Raw genomic sequence first — 21,263 nt, forward strand, 5'->3', positions numbered from 1 at the left:
TTTTTGAAGGTCTCAGTATTGTCACTAACTGCTCTTATTTCAGTTTCAATGTGCAACGCTTTAAACATGTTGTCACACAGTAACCATAATCCTATACCAGACATGAGTGTAGATTCACCAATGAAATGAAACATTTGATGTTGAAAAGCAAGTCTGCTATAAAAACAAAACACAACACACAACTTAATGAACTATCAGCAGAACTGAGAGTGCCGCTGTTTATACTTCAGATTTCCTCAAACCAACCTACCAATTTTTAAGAATAAGTTTCTAGAGCCTTACGCATTTCTTACGTATTGAAACCTGGTTCCAGCAGCTTCAAAAGTGTTCATCAAAAATTGAAATTTATTTTGAACTTCCTTTTATTTCTGAGGCAGTCACATTTTATATCACAATCAATAGTGGTTTCAGCCTACATTGGTCATCTTGCTGCTAGTCATGGTGGCAGTTTGTAAACAAAACATTCTTTACCTGTTTTTATTTGTACCTCACAACTGGCTAGTTTTGACCCTTGAAAGCAATTGTTAAATTATAAAAGTTCATACTGAATCACTGAGGCTGTGAATTGGTGGTGTTTGACAGTATACTTTTCTTCCTTACCTGGGGACTTTTAAAGCCCATATGCAGAACAAATGTCTGGAATCTTTGATCTGTCCATAAGTTCTTTGATGTAATCTTCGTGAGTTCCAGCAGCTCATAACTGTCATTCTGTTGTGCAGCAGGAAGAATAGTGTGAAAATTCTATTTCCTTGCTTTTATTATATTCTGCACAAATTTCATGACAAACAGTATCTCTGATCAGCGTCATGTTGAGCACATTTGGCAACATCTTAAAATGTTCTAAGAGACCTTACAGTTGCTGTTAGTAGGCCATTGTCATTGCAACATATCGGTGCAGAGGAGCAGGAACTGAACCATCATGTATTACATTACTTATCACTACATTAAATATTGAAACTATAAAGCTCTTAGAAGCAAACGGTTAAATAAAAACTTTCCTTTTTTTTTTCTGAACATGCGTTTCTGATGACAAATAATCAATATACACGAATGATTTTCCCCTTCTCATTTACTTAGCACTGTGGCTACTTTTCTAATTTCAAATAATCATACAATTACACAAATGCCACTACCATAGGGATCCATGCCTCATCTTCACAATTATGGCCCAAGTTATGTTGTACATATGGCTGTCGACTGGTAACAAGTATTCCTGATATCATCTTAGATTACAGTATTCATACTTTCACAAATGTTTTTGCTGAATACCTAGTTGCACACTTCACACTAGCATGTGCATATGGCAATTACCCCTCCACCTTGTGATGTGCACCTGCTTTATTTCCTTGTTGACTGCCCTCGGTGTCAATGTACTGCGTTGCTACACTAGCTGAAAAATGGCATTTGTAATTTCGACACTGACTACTATAAATATAGTAGCCGACAGGTGCACAGTTGCGTTTCACAGTTGTTTACTTTCACTCTTCACAACCCCCCAATAATACACAGTTATATATGGCCAGTGCTCTATTGTTTAACTTTCGATAAGCCTCATTAATAGGTTACCTCCAAACATCCACATACTGCTACAATAGTTTACTGTTGATCATCTACAAACAGTAAAAACCTAACCACACATTTCACAGTTATTGTAGAATGATACGATACATATTGAACAGACACTGTTATTATTTTAACACACGGCCTATTGGTGTAATACTTATTTCACATTTAAGTTGATGTATTGTTGTTGTTGTAAACAACACAGGTTCCTCATCCAAAACTCGGCCGTGGACTGACCAAAATTCGAGCTCTTATATATCCTCACACTAGTAGGTACTGAAACTGCACATTGTTTTAAGTTAAATTTATAGAAATTACAATTAAAACTCATTAAATTCACTGAGTACATCGAAAAATTGGTTCTTTTTAACAGTTTCTTCTACTACAAGAGTCGGGCCAAATTATTTGTTTAAATCATGAAATTAACAAATATTGTTATGCAAACAATGCTTTTGACAAAATTGTTAATTACTTTTGAATTAATTAATGTGCTTTCAAATAGAGCCAAATAAATACTTTAAGAACACTATCAGTTGTTCCTCCAAATGTTTATAATTAGTACAGAATTTATATTTGTTTATGCGTCAACAATAGAATTTAAGTTACAAAACATTACTGATTTCACCCTATAACAAAAGATATTAAATAGTCGAAATAAATTAGAAAATCAATTACATACATAAAACTAAGTGCAAAATTAGATCTGGTGTTATATTCTTTAAAACTGAGGGCCAACTTTTCTCTTTGCTGAAAATGCAGATTATACTCATGTATGTTAATGGTAATTAATTCAAAAACGAATTTTAAGGAGGCAGAACAAGAGGGGAAGTAAAGATATCCCAGCTTGCTTCGTCACAACCTTCTATCTACAGGAAGGTGGGTGGAGAATACCATTCTATTTCTCGTTTCACAACATCTGGAACTGTACACTGATAAGCCAAAACATTATGTCCGTAGCCCACCACGACATCGATTGTGGCCAGGTGGCTTTGCGGGCATGTGATGCGGTAACAAAAGAATGTAAGCGGAGCAGACAATAATGGTGCATCACCACAGCAAAGATATGGGTTTCATTGAGATAAGCATCTCTGATGAAGGGCAGATTATTATTGCTCATAGCCTGTGAACAAGTATCTCGAAAACATAGAAGTTGGTCGAGTGTTCACATGCTACTGTTGTGAGCATCTACTGAAAGAGGTAGAAGGACAATGAAACTACCACTAGGTACTAAATGGTTGTACGTCCACGACTCTTCACATAATGTGGGATTTGGAGGCTTGTCTGCTCTGTAAAGTAGGATAGATGGTGATCTGTGGCATCTCTGCCAAAAAAGCACAATGCTGGTGGAGACACAAGTGTTTTAGAGCACACCATTCATTACACATTATTGAACATGGAGCTCCGCAGCAGGCCACCATGTTCACATGTTGACTCAATGGCATCATAGATTACAACTGCAGTGGCCATGGGACCATTGGGATTCAACCATCGATCAATGGAAACCTGTTGGCTCTTAGGGTGAATCACATGTTTGCTACACTAGGTCACTGGTCATCTCCACAAATGCTGTCATTGATGTGAACAGCTGCTCAAAATGTGCAGCACGCCATGGACCTAGGCTGGTGGTAGCAGTATTATGCTATGGGAGACATTCTCCAAAGCGTCCATGGGACCTGTGTAGGTAATCAAAGACATGCTGACAGCTGCGAACCTCCTGCATCGCTTCATGCTTGATGTCTTCCCCAACAGCGATGTCACCTTTTAGCGGTATAGTTGTCCATATCTCAGAGCCAGAACTGTGCTACAGTGATTTGAGCAGCATTACCATGAATGCATGTTGATGTCTCTGGGACCAAATTCTCCTGGTGTAAGTCCTATGGAATCCATCTGGATCACTATAGGGTGCTACCACCGCATATGCAAATCGGTGGCTCGTTATTTATTTGGATTTCATTACCTATGCATAGACATCTAATGCCACATACCTGCACAAATTTACCAACAAACTATTGGTTCCTTGATATATTTCGATCCAAAGATGGACAACCAGGCTATTAAGCAGGTGTTCATAATGATGATTTTCACGGGTTTGCAGCCAGGTTCCATCGTCCTGATAACAACACGATATTTCCGCGGACCATCTGGCCGCCATCTTCAGGTGAGATTGAGTGCACAATCACGCCGGAACTGAAGAGACCTCAGATTCGGCAGCTCCTTTATACTGCGGGTACTGGCTGTTGCGGGTGCGCGAGCAACGGAAGAGCTGCCCTCTGTGAGGCGAAGAATTGCAGCAGCGCCAGCGGTGAAAACTGTCAAAAGCGAGGAATCGCAAAATTAAAATGCAGACAGTCGGAAACCAGACCATTGTTGTTTTATCTGTGATAAAATAGGATTCCACGTCTTACTTAAAGGAAAACCTTTATCTCTATTAATAATGTCATCAGACAGACGTATTTCAATTGAGTCTTTCAATACACAATCCCAGTAACGGGAAGCTGAGGCAATAATTTGCGTCTCATTATACGAAATATTGTGCCCTTCATTAAGACAGTGTTCAGCAACGGCTGATTTTTCCAGCTGGAGCAGACGTGTATGCCGTTGATGTTCCACACATCGATCTTGAACTGTACGAATAGTCTGTCCGATGTAGGCCTTTCCGCAGTGACAGGGAATCTTGTATACCCCAGGCTTCCTCAGTCCCAAATCATCTTTAACCGATCCAAGAAGGGATCTAGTTTTGGCCAAAGGCATAAGGACGCTTTTAATATCATATTTCCTGAGGATTCTTGAAGTTTTCGAAGAAATACTTCCCACGAAGGGTAAAAAAGCAACTGATTTGGAAGTGTCCACCGTTGGTTCTCGTGGGGGTCCAAATTGAAAAGCACGAGTAATTTGGTGATCAGAATACCCATTCTGCCTCAAAACAACCTTAAGATGATCCAACTCCTGTTTCAAGTTAACGGAATCTGAAACAACATAAGCCCTCTTGACCAGTGTGCGTAAAACTCCCAGGCGTTGATGTTGTGGATGACAACTTGTGGAATGGGGGTAGCGATCCGTGTGCGTAGATTTTCGGTATACACTGTGTCCCAAAGTCCCATTTTCTTTCTTTTGTACGAAGACATCCAAAAAAGGCAATTTGCCATCTTTTTCAATTTCCATCGTAAATTTGATTCGTGGATGAAGGCAGTTAAAATGATCTAAAAATCAATGAAGAGATTCCATTCCATGTGGCCAAACAATGAAAATATCATCCACGTATCACAAAAAAACATGTTGGTTTAAGAGAAGATGTCCTAAGTACCATATGCTCAAAATCTTCCATAGAGAGATTGGCGACAATAGGGGAAAGAGGACTCCCCATAGCCACACCGTCAGTTTGTTCAAAAATTGCTTCCTTAAATAAAAAATATGTCGATGCCAATACATGGTGACACAGCTCACTAGTTTTGTCATCCAAGAGCTGACCAATTAGCAAGAGACTCCTCTAAAGGTACCTGAGTAAAAAGTACCAACGGTGGACACTTCCAAATCAGTTGCTTTTTTACCCTTCGTGGGAAGTATTTCTTCGAAAACTTCAAGAATCCTCAGGAAATATGATATTAAAAGCGTCCTTATGCCTTTGGCCAAAACTAGATCCCTTCTTGGATCGGTTAAAGATGATTTGGGACTGAGGAAGCCTGGGGTATACAAGATTCCCTGTCACTGCGGAAAGGCCTACATCGGACAGACTATTCGTACAGTTCAAGATCGATGTGTGGAACATCAACGGCATACACGTCTGCTCCAGCCGGAAAAATCAGCCGTTGCTGAACACTGTCTTAATGAAGGGCACAATATTTCGTATAATGAGACGCAAATTATTGCCTCAGCTTCCCGTTACTGGGATTGTGTATTGAAAGACTCAATTGAAATACGTCTGTCTGATGACATTATTAATAGAGATAAAGGTTTTCCTTTAAGTAAGACGTGGAATCCTATTTTATCACAGATAAAACAACAATGGTCTGGTTTCCGACTGTCTGCATTTTAATTTTGCGATTCCTCGCTTTTGACAGTTTTCACCGCTGGCGCTGCTGCAATTCTTCGCCTCACAGAGGGCAGCTCTTCCGTTGCTCGCGCACCCGCAACAGCCAGTACCCGCAGTATAAAGGAGCTGCCGAATCTGAGGTCTCTTCAGTTCCGGCGTGATTGTGCACTCAATCTCACCTGAAGATGGCGGCCAGATGGTCCGCGGAAATATCGTGTTGTCATCAGGATGATGGAACCCGGCTGCAAACCCGTGAAAATCATCAGTATTTGATACGCCGGGAAAATTTTCGTTATCACAGGTGTTCATAATGTTTTGGGTCATCAGTGATTGGGAACTCCTCAGCACCCTTATCTTTGGCAACTGCGTGACACCAGGACGTAATAGCTGTGTTGGTCTCTTGAGACAAAAGCCTTCAGGGGTTCAGAATTTGTTTGCTGAGTACGGGCTTGGTGACCCCGGGGTTCCTGAGCTGGCGACTGGTAAGTGTCACCAATCCTCTGCCACTGTAAGCTTGAGGCATGCTTCAGCAACCAGCGTGTGGCATGGCTGTGGAACGTTGTCACAGGGAAGGGGATCTTGACTTGGCCACCTGGATCACGAAGATGGAATAAACCTCTATAAAAACCCACCAATCTCAAGGTGTGCTGCACAGTGATGAGATGCATGGCTGTTGAGGTGGAACAGTTGTTAACAGAAAGCCTTTGAAGAACCTGCCGCACCTTAGTCATATAAGGCTTACTCAGGCACGCGGGGCTCTGTCTGAGTGGACCCTTATTTCCCTAGCTGCTCACAGGACCAACATAGAACCCTCAAAATCTCCTCCTTCTCCCTCCCAGTGGGAAGCGTGTACTCCCTGGGAATAATCACACCCATTCATCAAAAAGAATGAGGGAGGCGAGTCCTCCTGATAATCGACTTGTTGTTAGTAATGGGGCTCAAGGAGTCGTGAATCACAATATCTTTGTAGTGATCAAAAGGAAAGAGCGGAGGTTTGAAAAAGTGTCCCCCCTTTTATATCCATAAAGACTTAGAAGGGCTTGCCAGTACCCTAAAGTCTATTAAGCAGTTGCGAAATGGTTCCTCGCTTTTTGAGAGTAACCAGGCAAAGCAGGTGGAACTACTTAAGAAGTCACAGAAATTGGGTGAGTACGACATCACTGTTGAGTTGCAAAGCTCCCTTAACTCCAGCAAAGGTGTGGTAACCTGCCGTGATATTATGGACATAGACATTGCTGATATCAAACAAGAATGGACACCATAGGGGATAATAGATATGGAACACAGGACATGCAAGAACAGTGCAGATATTGAGAAGACTGCCACCTTTATTGTGACCTTCAATTCTCTGACACTACCTGAACACATCACGGCAGGTTTCCTCTGACTTAGGGTTAGGCCCTATGTACCTAACCGTATGCGATGCTTCAAATGCCAGCGTTTTGGCCACACAGTGCTGAGTTGCAGGGGCGAAGTGACTTTTGGGAAGTGTGGAAAGGCAGCCCATGAAGCTGTCCATCTCCAGCAGTCTGCATTAACTGCCCTGAAGCCACCCAGTCTGGAGCCGAGCCTGCCCTGTTTTTGCAGAGGAACACAAAATTCAGGAAATTAAAGTGACCAACCGGATCCCCTACGCAGAAGTCAAAAAGGACTATCAGTCAATGAAACCCCCGTCTTTGGTACTTCTTATGCTTCCTTGGTGCAGAAACCTGTTACTAAGATTGACTCTTTTACTCAGACGACGTCCAGTGTACCATTATCCACCACTAGCACCTGTACTTGCACCTGCATGTGCTGAAGCAAATTGAAAGACATAGCAATCTAGGCAGCTACGATGGAAAGGACCAGTAATGCTACCACAGTGCACAGCCCGAAGGCACTCCAAAAGCAGAGTGCGTCTCAACGGCAACTTTCTTCAGAGAAAGGTGGCTCTCACCGCCCCTTCCCCCCTCATCCTTGTTGGGAAAGGGAGCAGGGAAAGGACCTCAACATTCAGGTCGAAAGCTGACCCGAACACCTTCAGATGTCATTCTGGCACATCTGACTGATGATGACATCATGGATCTTGTTGCCTCATCACCAGACCCGGTCAGCCCCACCACCCCATGTTGCTCTACAAGCGCCTCACCACTGCGACACAAAGACAGGGGTAAATCAAGACCATGTTGATGAAATGGCTCCCGTACTCCAGTGGAATAAAAATGGATACAGGTCTCATTTAGAGGAATTGAGACTCATTGTACAGGATAGATCCTTTTTCCTTTGCCTTCAAGAGACTCATTTTAAAGAGACTGACACACCTTTACTTGGAGGCTATCACCATTACAGAAAAGATTACCTTACTGGTGACAAGGCAAGAGGTGGGGTTGCAGTGTTCATCAAGGACACCTTTCACCCCTCACCTATTCCCGTAACAACACCACCACAAGCAGTTGCTGTTCGAATAGTGTCCCATGTTGACATCACAGTGTGCTCTTTGTACCTACCACCCTATGAGCCTCTAGCCAGTGGGTTCCTCACACATCTTCTTGATGAACTACCCCATCCCTTTCTCCTTTTTGGGGACTTCAATGCACACAGTGCACTATGGGGTCCTAAAACCACTTTCCCCAAGGGTCAGGCACTTGAGGATCTACTGCACACAACAGACATACTGCTGAACATCGGTCAAGATACACATTTTAGCACTGCTACGGGTTTGTCTACAGCCATAGACCTCTCCTTCTGCTCGCCTGCTTTTGGGACACTGCTCAGTGGGCAGTGGACAATGACCTCCATGGTAGTGACCATTTCCCTACCTGGATCCATCTGCCTGATGGAGCAGATTCTGAAAGCAAGCCACCGAGAGGGTTGTTCAAAAAGGCTAACTGGATGCTTTACAGGCAGTTAGCTGTTTTTGAGCAATGTGACGGCGCCCAGAACTGGGTGGATCACGTTGCAGCTGTGATTCGCCGTGCTGCTGATGCATCCATCCCAAAGTCTATGGAAACACCTAGGTGGTGACCTGTCCCGTGGTGGAATGATGAGTGTTGTTTTAAATCAGGCACAGGGGGCAGCTATGCACAGATTCAATCGATGCCCTACACATGCGAATCTTGCAAACTTTCGAGTGGCACGTGCAAAGGCGAGGAGAATAATTCGGGAGAGTAAGCAGAGGTATTGGCAAGAGTTCCTGAACTCCATCAATAAGTCCATATTTGCAAGTAAAGTATGGGAAGCCATCAGGAGTATCTCAAGGCACAACTCTCGACCACTAATAGCAGCTGTACGAACACAGGGGTCACTTGTAACATCAATGAGACACATAGCTCAGACAATGACTGAATCATATAAATCCATTGCGACTGAGTCTAGCCAGGATCCCACCTTCCGTCGCTATCAGGAGGCACAGGAGAAGGCTGATGTTGATTTCCGTTCCACCAACATTGAGGAATACAACCAGCCTTTCTGTCTGTGGGAGTTGGATTCTGCATAGTCAGTTGCTTGTGATATGACCCCTGGAAACGACCTGATAACCAACAGCATGTTACAACATTTGGACTGACGGTCGAAGGAGGTCCTCTGTCAGCTCTTCAATAAAATTTGGATAACTGGTGACTTTCCCAACTCGTGGAAAGAATCTATTTTAATCCCAATTTTGAAGCAAAGAAAGGATTGGACAGACCCCAGTAGTTATCGTAGTATTAGCATGACAGGCTGCATAGGAAAGACACTGGAGCGTATGGTCAATCAGCGCCTTGTGTGGGTTCTTGAAACCAGGTCCCTACTCCGTTGCTCCCAGTGTGGGTTCAGGAGATATCGCTCCGCGCTCGATAACCTGACCCTGCTCGAAGCATCAATTCAACAAGGTTTCCTTCGTAAGTAACACCTTATCAGTGTTTTCTTCGATTTGGAAAATGCCTACGATACTACCTGGAGGCATAATATTTTGTCACAGTTCCATGAGTGGGGATTCCGTGGACGTCTATCGACCTTCATATGGTCCTTTCTCTCAGGCAGATATTTTAGGTACAAGGTTGGGAATATCCTGTCTGACCATTTTAAGCAGGAGAATGGTGTCCCTCTAGGGAGTGTTTTAAGTGTCACAGCTTTCACCACTGCAATCAACAGCATTACATCCACAGTGTGACGTCCACTACTATGTTCCTTGTTTCTGGATGACTTCTCCATCTTCTGTGGGTCTTCCAGCCTCACCACAGCTACTCGGCAATTGAAACTGATGATAAGGCAGTTGGAGGAATGCTCTTGCACCACAGGTTTTAAATTCTGATTAGAGAAATCAGTTTGTGTTGATTTTAATTGCTCCCGCTGTCTGTTTAGTTTCCCTGTTTTAAAACTGGGTTACACGGTTCGCACAATTAAGGAAAAGGGGAAGTATCTGGGTCTTATATTTGATGATGAGAAGTTAACGTGGTGGCCACACTTTAAAGAACTGAAACTGAGATGTCTCAAGGCCTTAAACATCCTTAAATGTGTCAGTCACAGGTGTCTTGGGGAGCTGACAGGGCGTATCTGCTCCAACTTTATAAGGCTTTTGTGTGACCCCCGCTTGAATGCGGATGCCAGATTTATGGGTCATCAAGGCCTTAAAATGCTGGATGCAGTTCACCATGAGGGTATTAGGCTGTCTGCAGGAGCCTATCACACGAACTCTGTTGTTAGTTTGTGTGCAGAGACTGGTGAGCCTGCGCTGTCCATTCAGTGTCTTCTTGTGGTACATCAAGAATTTAGGGCATTGTCCATTCCTACATCGCCAGCATCCAGTCACGTTGTTCAGCTGCCACCGGAATGGCTGTTCGATCACCGGGCACAAGCAACATGGCCATTTGGGATCTGTGCAAGGGTGAGCCTTGAATTATTACAGGTTGGGGGCATTAAGGTCCAAAGCCAGGGGTGGAGTAGGGTATCCCCCTGGCTACTACCAAGGCCCAGATTGCTTTTATAAATGACTGCTTACGAGAAGCATTGTTCCCCAAACTATGGTTTTAAATATTAAATTTAATGAGATTTTACGTAGCCACCCAGACTTTATTACTGTCTGCATGGATGGTTTTGAGCAGGGAGATGTTTTCAGTTGTTCTGTCGTGTTCCTCGACATTGTCCTCAGGACAGGGCTCCCAGAGCAGTTTTCAGTTATTATGCAGAACTGTTTGCTATCCTGAGAGCATTGGAGCAGACGAGATGGCGTCGTGACAAAATATTTATCATCTGCTCTGATTCTCAAAGTGCCCCTCTCGCTGTTGGGCAAATGTACCCAGCAGATCGGATGGTGTAGCAGGTGCAGCACGCTCTCCTTCTCTTGCAAAGGCAAAACAAGGAAATCATTTATTACTGGGTTCCAGGGCACATAGGCATCCAGGAAAACGAACTCGCTGATGCTGCTGCCAAGGAGGCGTGCTCCCTTCCTTCTCCTGCTCACTGTTCAGTCCCTCTGTGAACTGTCCCTTCAGTTTTGACCAGGAAGGCCATATGTTGGTGGGAGTCTCAGTGGCTGGAAGTGAGGAACAATAAACTAAATTCCATTAAGACTTCAATGCGACCACGGATCACCTCCTCCTGCTCATGACAGTGTGAAGAAGTAGCCCTTACTCGGCTTAGAATGGGACATTGTCCATTGACACATGTCTTCCTCTTACATCAGGAGGAGCTCCCAGTATGTCAGAGATGCGGGACACCGTTGTCAGTATGATATATTTTAACTGAGTGTGTTTCATCTGACGACCTGAGGGTTTAACTGGGTCTCCCACAGGATCTTCCCTCTATTTTAACTGATAATGAGTCCAGCGTTGTTCGTGTCTTAAGATGTGTGTGGTGTCTGGAATTCTTCCCAAAATACTGGATGTGAGATCTTAATGCGTCACAGAGTGGCTGGGTCACGCATTATTTCTAAGTCGCCATCCAGCCACGATTATCTGTCCCTTTTTTAACAGCATCTTTACAGGTATTTTATATATGATTTTATTTAGTTATCCCACTTTCTCTTGCTGGGATTTTATTCCGGGCTTTTCTGAAGCTCACATTCTTGGGGTTGCTTTACTATTCCTAAGGTTGGATGAAACATAGTTTTCCAGTTTATTGATCTCCTTCAATGGATTTTCACAATCTTCTTTGCTATATCATTACTGCCAAGGCACTGATGACCTAGCTGTTAAGCACCCTCTGCCATAAATCATCATCATCATCATCACCACCTTGAGACAGAAGGTCTTTCATCCAAGTCCTAGTGCAGATTTTGGGAGCTCCAGTCCACAACTTTACACTTAATTCATCTGGAGTGTACAGTAACGCCAAGTATTGCTTCACTGTCTTCTTTGACTTGAGAAAGGCCCAACACACCTTGTCGTGTCCCCAGAGAAAGGCCCAACACACCTTGTCGTGTCCCCACATCCTTATCTTACTATAAAAGTTGGTTTGCAGAGTACATTCTTGCAGTTTTCTTCCAGATTTCTTGAACTCTTGTGTTGTTTTATGTTCAAGACAGCATACCCTACACGCCTACAGAACCGCCCTGCACAGGAGAATGGAATCCCACAGAAGTCCATGCTGAATGTGACCCTTTTCTGATTGCAATCATCTGGCTCACAGGAGGCTGTGAGGCCTATGGTATCACCTTCACAGTATATCAACGACTTTTGAATTTACTGCAGTTCTACAACCACAAGTGTTGCTGAAGACCAACTGCCAGCCACCAGAAGGAAATCTCAATCCTGCTCCTTCACTCATGGTTTCCAATTTTCCAGTGCTGAAACATATTTATGCACTACTTCTGAGCTAAAACTGTTCATCCACATCCATAACTACCTCTTCATAATGAATTGCTCAATGTGGGGTAGTAATACCACTTTGTGGAGCTTTTATTTGATGCCTGGCTGGTGGGGCTATTATATTCATCAACTTAAAGAGAAATGCCAATAGATCAGCAGTCTTTGATTTCTTAATCATGCCTCCTGAGTCGCTGACCACTCCATCATATTGTGTTTATATGAAGCTCTCATCCTATATCAGTTGTCCTATGAGAATCTAGCGTATAGACCAGTTCCCACCTCTCCCCTACTCTCCCTATTGCCCGTCACTAGTACCTTACCCAAACATCCACCCGTGCGTATGCTTTGGATCAAAGGAAATAGTGGACTGCACAGCCCACCCTCCACGCATTTTGATGTTTGTTCCTCTATAACTGCATATTGAAGATCAACAATATCATCTTATCCGTCACATGTTTTGATGTTGTTGACGAATATGCTCTTTTAAATTTTGAAGGTAGCCGGGGTAAAGTACAAGGAGTAAAATGTTACATAAACTAGTACGTAACGTAGAAAACAAGTAGGTTTCCATTCAGATGATGCTAAAGCTTCCTCCTCGAAATACTCCATATAGAAATTTGCGATGACAGGCGAAAGTGGGCTCCCCATTGTGACTCATTCTGTTTGCTCATAGTATTCTCCATTAAACAGAAAATACGTAGAGGTCAGAACGTGCCTTCTGAGGCTTTCAGCTTGAAGTTTAGAACTTAAAGCTGAAAGACTCAGATGTCTGGTGAGTTTGATTGTCTCGTTATTCACCAGGGTGCCTCTTTGAAAGTCAGTTGAGATCATTGCACAGAAATTTGACGAGAAGACGACCGACCTTTTCAGGCACATTCTGACCTCCACGTATTTTCTGTTTAATGGAGAATACTTTGAGCAAACAGGAGGAGTCACAATGGGGAGCCCACTTTCACCCGTGGTTACGAATTTCTATATGGAGCATTTCAAGGAGGAAGCTTTGGCATCATCCGAATGGAAACCTACTTGTTTTCTACGTTATGTTGACGACACGTTCGTGATGTGACTCCATGGAAGGGACAAGCTTCTAGACTTCCTTGCACACCTGAATTCCATACATCCGAACAACAAATTCACTATGGAGACTGAAGCAGAAGGAAGTTTACCATTCCTGGATGTCATGGTCAAAAGAAGAGCGGATGCCACCCTGGGCCATGGGGTATACAGGAAGAAAACGCACACCGACCTGTATTTGCATGCAAATAGCTGCCACCACCCTTTGCAGAGGAATGGGGTACTAAAAACACTGGTGCACGGAGCATGCACCATCTCGGACGCAGAGTGTCTGCCCCATGAGCTGGAACACCTCAAAACTGTATTTCGGAAAAACGGGTACTCGGAATGGCAGATCAGATGCACTCTCCGCCCCACCTCTACAGTACAACGTGTGGAGATGGACGAAGTCACGGAGGAAGAGATAGCCACCGCCTATATACCGTATACTGGCGCACTATAGGGGAAAATAGGACAAATATTGAGGACACAACGAGTAGGAGCTGTCTTTTGCCCACCCAATAAAACACGAGCATTATTGGGAAGTGTCAAAGACGACCTCGGTTTGCGGAAGGTTGGCATATACCAGATTCCCTGTGAGTGTGGGAAGACTTACATTGGACAGACAGTGCGCACCATCAAAGATCGTTGCCGAGAACATCAGAGGCACACTCGACTTATGTACCCCAACAAGTCAGCAGTTGCAGAGCACTGCTTGTCCGAAAATCACGAAATGGACTACCAACATACCAGGGTCTTGGCAGATAATACTGGGACAGCGTCATTAGATAGACTATCGAAATTCGTACCAGGGACGGACTCGTCAACAGAGATTGCGTCTATAACCTCAGCAAGGCATGGGAACCAGCACTGAGTCTAATTAAAAAGAGGCTCAGCAAAGAAAACGAACGAGCGACCAGTGCGGACAAGGCAGTTACACTGAAGCCACCACAGACGCCGACACCAGCCTCTCAGTGACCGCCAACGCACAGCCACGGGTGCAGACCGTGGAGAGAACGCCTCACAGGGGTAGGGGATTTAGGACAGCCGCCCACCCTCAGGAGCTCAGTTCGTCAGCGCACCTGACGATGGCGACATGTCTGATCACCGAAATATTGCGCCCTTTGGACACTATGGAACGGCAGTACACCTGTGGACTGTTCGAGCAAGAAATACGCCGGGAGAAGTTGAAGAATCGCATCTTCGTAACTAGATTCCAGGAGACCTTGGGTTTACCTCTTGCCTGAGGTTTAATGCTTTTGATCCATCGTCAGGCAACATTTAAAGCATTGGAAACATGGCTACCATCTTGTCAGTTGGATTCCTATTGATGCAGTATTCCAATGTTTTGTTTATAGAAGGGTAAGACATCTTCAGTTACATGTTTTGTTTCTATGGGTCCATTGTAATGACATAGCATTTTGGCCTGGATTGTGAAAAACTGGAATGCATTCTTTTATGAGTTTATGAAATCCTTATCAATTTTATCAATGTTTGGGTCCTGTAACCATCTTGCAATAGCCAGCATAGTTCCTTTAGGTGTGTTGCCAAATTCTCAGTCCTGAGGATCATGCAGTCTGTTTGCTCAGTTGTTGGAAAGCAAGTGGATTCACAGCTGAGATGCCCAAGCCAGATGAAGACTCTTTGCATAGTCTGTAATACTTGTCTCTTTTCTAGTTTGCTAAGTCTTATAATCTAGTTTGATGTAATATGCTGCATACCAGTGCTTTGGTGGCTCCCGAACCCCTTACCCCCCTCGGTATTTCTGTCTTGTTCCTATCTGTGCTTTACACTATGTAGGTCTACTTCCATCACTTGTGTGTTTTTCATGCACTGATCTTTTGTCTGTAAATTGAATATAACTGCCCCCCCCCCCCCCCTCCCTCTGATGACATAAGTCACAGGTTTGATAAAGTACTCACACTCTTTTTTTTTTAAGTTGTATTTCTTTTTGGTTAATTGTTTGTCACTATCAGTATTCTTCACTGTTTTCTTCATGAAGTGTCATTTGCTCACCATTGTTTCATTGTAAGTACAATATTTGTGTTCCACCGCAATCAGTTCTCTTTCCAGTTCTTCCACTCTTAGGGCATGTGGGCATATGCATTTTGAAACAAGTTTTGTAAATTGATCTATTGCTCCAATCGTGCACATGTATCATTCAATTTACTGGTATCTACTAAGTATGTATTTGATGTGGCCTGTTTTTGAACAGTTGAGGGCAGTATATCTTTAATTTTTTCATTGAATTATGTTTGCATGAATACGACCTTGCATCTCCTGCCAATATCACTCTCCTAGCTCATGGGTTTGGCTGATGGTAACTTGTGTTTTCTGAGTGTCAATTGTTTTCTCGATTGCAGTTCATGCCATTGCTGTGTTCCTTATGATCCCTAGTCTGTGGGTTCAATTATTCTCATAAAAGAACCTAGGGGTCAGGCACACTCTACTTCTGGCTTTTGCAAGTTTTTCCACGCAGGGTGCATCCAATTGGATTTTTATTTTTGCAGTTGTCCTTCTTGTGACCAATTTTTCCTTCACTTAGTGCACATTTTTTCTGCCCCCTTGCAGTTTTTTAGCAATGTGACCGAAGTCACAGCACTTGCTGCATTACGCTAGCACAGTGTAATTCTTGACGGACAGCCTTTGTAATCTTACAAACACCCTGCTGTTTTGGATTAGTGTACTGCGTATGTTGGGCCACTTGATGCATGATCATCTCACAGATGTAATTCATAGATGCTGTCCAAGAAATGGTTGCCAGTATGCATAACTTGGACTTGATATATGGCCATCAGTGGTTTCCTTTTCATGGGCTTTTTGCGCCTTAGCTCTGGTACTGTGTTTGCCATCTGTAGTGACTTGTGGCAGTCCTCCTGAGTAGTTTTTCTAGTTACTAGTGGCCAGATTATGGGTGCACAGTATATGGATTAGCAAGGCCCTCTAATTTGAAGGTTGACACTATCCACTATGAGGAGATTAGGCTGTCCGCAGTTGCTTATGGGACCAGCCCCATACACAGTCACTGTGCCGAGACTGGGGAACCGTTACTCACAGTCAGGCAAATGCTCCTTGTGGTGCGTCAGGTATGTAAATCCCTCACTGCTCTGAATTTGCCTGAGCACCATACTGTCCATACTGTTGCTCGTCTGTCTCTGGAATGCTGTTTCTCCAGTTGTCCCTGAATAACAAGGCTGTTTGGGATCCACATGCAGTATATGCTGGAGTCACTTGGTGTGGAGCAAATACAACCCAAGTCCAGGGTTTTAACCAGCTATCACCCTGGTTTCTACATAGGCCCAGAGTGATTTTAAAATTAGTGCAGTACAGGAGAAATTGCACTCCTGCATATGTTTTTAATACATTGTTTTATGACATTTTAAATGAGCACCACAACTCTGTAGCTGTATTATGAATGACTCTAAGGGTGACTCCATTGATTGCTCTGCTGTTTTCCCCAATTATATAATCAACATTCAATTGCCCCATACTTTACTTTCTGCGATGTGGAATGATATGCAATCTTGGGGGCACTGGAGCAGATGAGACATGTTTAGAGTGCTAAATTCCTTGTCTGTCCCAATTCCCTGAGTGTCCTCCACTCTCTACAATGCTTGTACCCAGCAGATACAGTAGTCCAGAATATCCAGGATGCCCTTGTTCAAATAACTTACGGGTTTGCTGCCGGGTGACGTCGTCTTTGAACATTCGATTCGCTGGGAAAAGTTAAGGTTTCACAGGATGCCCTTGTCTGACTGCAGTGGCTGAGGAAGGTGGTGTCTTTCTGCTGGGTGCCAGGGCACATTGGTATTGCAGGGAATGAAAGGGCAGATGGTATTTTTAAAACTAAAAAAAATGTAAAAGGTGCCATCTATTGACAGTGTGTTTACCTACTGTGCACAACAGCTTTTTTAAATTCTTTATGTAAGCATAAACATCAATATAAAGAATTTAAAAGATGCCATCTACTGACGATCTGATTGTACTATTATGCACAACAGTGGTTGAAGTTGGTTACTTTCTTTAAGCAAGTGCTGTGTACTGCATGAATAAAGTGGCATTTGTTTCATTTGAGTTTAACTTGGTTAATTGCATTCCTGGCAGTGGTCCATATTGTTTTAGAATACATGGGCAGGTGCATCATGTGGGAGGAAGTTTTCAGCCTCCTGCAGGAGTTGCACCAACTTACACTGGCCTCTTCTTCATAGATATCTATATTTCATTACAGCATTGTATAGAGAATAAAGCCAATTGAACCTGTTGCAGGGAAATAATGGTTACATTGCAAGAAATGCTTGATACACTTAATTCTTACGCACAGTTGCTTAAATACATAAAAGATGTTGCTTACAATATGCCTCATTTTTAAATATAATTCACTGCCAGCAATGCATTTCATCCTGGAAGATACAATGTGCCTACATTCATTGAGATGAATGCTGTTTTTATCACTGATGACGGACCACCACCAGGATACTTTGATTTTGTCATATTTTGTTAAAGAACTGGTGCACTAACTGCAATGTCTTACATGAAACAGTATATTGATACAATGTGCTATCCATTTCTTTTCCCATGTGGTAATTCTAGATGGACTGTAGGTAAGCCATATGTTGAAGTTTATGGTACTGCGTTGAGAGCAGTCACAATGGCAGCTTATTTTTATTGTGCAGCAGATAGAGATGGTTTCAGTATACTTCATGCTGAAGGTAAATTGATTCAAGAAATATATTGTCGACAGTCAATAAAACTGCTCGTATCCCTCATCAAGCTCACACCTTCTAATATGTAACACTGTTTTCAGAGAAGTTTTGTAAAATAAACAAATTGTAAAAAATAAAATTAATCTGACAAAGACAGTATCTGCTGTTTATCTCTTTTGTAACTAATCATATTATAATAATGATATCGATTTTTTACAGTGAGACTAATTTTTCGTAGTACTATTCAAATTATGGTACACTTATTAATAAATAATTGCATTTCCTTATTTCTCCATTACTACATTACCTATCAGTGACTGATGAGGATAGAGTGTGAATTATCCGCACGGTTCAACTAGTATGGAATTGTTACAGTAAATGAACACAGATGTGTAAGTATAAGTTAGGTAATCTCTCTCTCTCTCTCTCTCTCTCTCTCTCTCTCTCTCTCTCTCTCTCTCTGTGTGTGTGTGTGTGTGTGTGTGTGTGTGTGTGTGTGTGTGTGTGCGCACAAGTCGCCTTGCCTAACTGCAACATGGAGGATCTGGGTGTGATCCCTGGTACTGTCAAGATTTATGTTTGACTGGTGGACTAGAAAAGAATCCACTTCAGATCTGTATGGACAGCAGATATGATACGATACTTGAAGCTAAATTAGTGACTTTGGTGTCAAAAGTTGACCTTAACAAGTGGGAAAACAATGTGCTTGCAATGCAGGATGACACAATCACTGGTGTGGCCACCTTCCAATTGCTGATTACAGACTTAAATTTTACTACATCTGGAATAAGTAGAATATTAGGGAAGGCAGTTTTATCCACACATTACTTGAAACATGTGAGGTAAGTCCACACTTGTGCAAATTAGCCTTTGACCGAGTCTCAGTACAATGCACAGCGGATTGAGGGTGATGCTTCTGCGGATGCGTTATGCTTCTGCGGGTGCGTTTCTTTCACAAAATGAAATGTTTTTTTGTTATTCAAGGTCTAGAGTACAGATATCCATTCCCTTTGATCATCTCTTCCCACCCATGATGCTTTTCTCACAGTGCCTCTGGAGGACAATCATAATGTGCAAAATAAGTGTTATGGGGATGTTGATTTTGTTTTGTAATAATAACTTAATGAGAAGTTATGCTGTGAATCATGTAGAGAATGAATGTAATTTGAATATCAAAGTGCTGAAGAAATATTTTTTTCAGGCTTTGCATGATGAGTACTCGATGATCAGTTCCCATCTAAAGGGCCCATTTTGAATTAATGTAGGCGCATTTAACCAATATGTTAGGAGGGGAACATCAAACGAGTTGGTGAAATCAGCAGAGAAGACAAGGCATTCATTCTCATGAAATTTGCTGGTGCTTTTTTTTAGTCGGATATTAGCTATTAAAATTAGTAAGCTGAATCTGTTCCCCAACACGGCGTCAACAATTTTTAGTTTGTCATGGAAATGCAGCAGTTCAACCACGATAATCCACGCTTCAGACGAAAGGTGAAAAGAGCTTCATTAGTCGTTTATATTCAGTTGATTTTTTCATACTCAGCTTTCTAAATCCATTTTTAACAACAAAGAATTTGAACATCAAAGGATTATTTGCTTAATTTATATTTCAAAGGTACACTCATAATGCAAGTCGAAGGGAAAGGAAATCATAATTAACAGAGGATAGAGATACAACTGCACCTGTGTGGACTTGCTCTAATAAAACTGTTATAAACACCTGCTGTGGAAGTGGCATTAAAGCTAAGGGTTTTAAAGCAGGTAACCTACAGATCTGAAATGTGAGGTGGCCATTGATGCACTACTTTAACAATTTGTTGGATCAGCTATGCATTAGTGTGATGTAGAATATTTTCTCATAGCAGACATAGTATGTAAAAGATGTATTTTGTCTTTCCCTTCCCTTTGAGTATCACCCATAATCTAAGAATTCATATTTTGTATTTCATTTTCGATATTTGTAGGCACTCAGGTCACTTAAAAAATATCCACTGCCTTTAAGGAGTGGTAAGGAGTGCCGTATTCTGCAGAATTTTGGTACAAAAATTTGTGATATGCTTGATCGCAAATTAGAAGAAGTTGGGCACATGCATTCAGAAGGTAAATTTCTTCGATTCTACACAACAAAATTTTGTTCTTATACTTATATCGTGTACTTAATTTAAGATACACAGTATTGCAGAATAGTCAAATGTTCTGGTTACTACTTATTTAATCCAACCTGCTAAATTTTCTTGTACATCTTTACTCTTACCTACTTTTTTTCAAGTTTGATTTCATTATACTGAGCAAATATTTCCTTTCTTATGGCAAATGACGTTCTCATTCTTATTCTCTTTTTTTTTTTTTTTTTTACATGTGTAGTTCCGTAGGACTGAATTGAGGAGCAAATCTCCAAGGTCATGGAACGTGTCAGTACATGAAATTACAACATAAAAGTAATAACAAATAAAATAAAATGTTGATGAACCCAAAAAGACAAGCAATAAATTTATAAAAATGCAATCAACAATATAACATAAGACTCATCTTAATTTTTCAAGGAACTCCTCGACAGAATACAAGGAGTGACCAATGAGAAAACTCTTCAGCTTTGATTTTAAAGCACATGGATTATTGCTAAGATTTTTGAATTCTTGTGGTAGCTTATTGAACATAAATGCAGTGGTATACTGCACACCTTTCTGCACAAGAGTCAAGGAAGTGCAATTCAAATGCAGATTGGATTTATGCCTAGTATTAACCGAGTGAAAGCTGCTAATTCTTGGGAATAAGTTGATATTGTTAACAAGAAATGACAGTAAAGAATATGTATATGAAGAGTCCACTGTCAGAATACCCAGACTAGTGCACAGGGTTCGACAAGAGGTTAGCGAACTTACACCAATTATTGCGCAAACTGCCCGTTTATGAGCCAAAAATATTCTTTGAGAATCAGAAGAGTTACCCACTTGGCTGATACCAGTTTGTAAAAGACATAGCTTCATAGTGAATTTATACCTGCAGTCTCAGATTACTGTACAAAGTACCATTCTCTGAATTTCTTAAGAAACATTTAGTTGCCAATGCATATTTGAAAAAAAAATGGAGTTTATCAAAACTGGTGAATGTGTATGTCAAATATCTAATCAAAAACTTGTAAAATCGTGT

The 21,263-nt window shown here is 42.1% G+C and overlaps 1 protein-coding gene across 3 annotated transcripts in view; it reads left to right on the top strand.

Annotated features, from left to right (window-relative positions):
- LOC126248386 (crossover junction endonuclease MUS81) overlaps window positions 1-21,263 on the top strand; it is a 214,678-nt gene that overhangs the window by 14,145 nt on the left and 179,270 nt on the right. For all 3 annotated transcript variants that reach the window (XM_049949329.1, XM_049949328.1, XM_049949330.1), the window contains exon 2: window positions 20,078-20,213. In XM_049949329.1, the coding sequence (XP_049805286.1) occupies window positions 20,078-20,213 (136 nt within the window). The remainder of the gene's footprint in view (window positions 1-20,077; window positions 20,214-21,263) is intronic.

The sequence above is a fragment of the Schistocerca nitens genome, chromosome 3, assembly GCF_023898315.1.
Source record: "Schistocerca nitens isolate TAMUIC-IGC-003100 chromosome 3, iqSchNite1.1, whole genome shotgun sequence".
Classification (NCBI taxonomy): Eukaryota; Metazoa; Arthropoda; class Insecta; order Orthoptera; family Acrididae; genus Schistocerca; species Schistocerca nitens.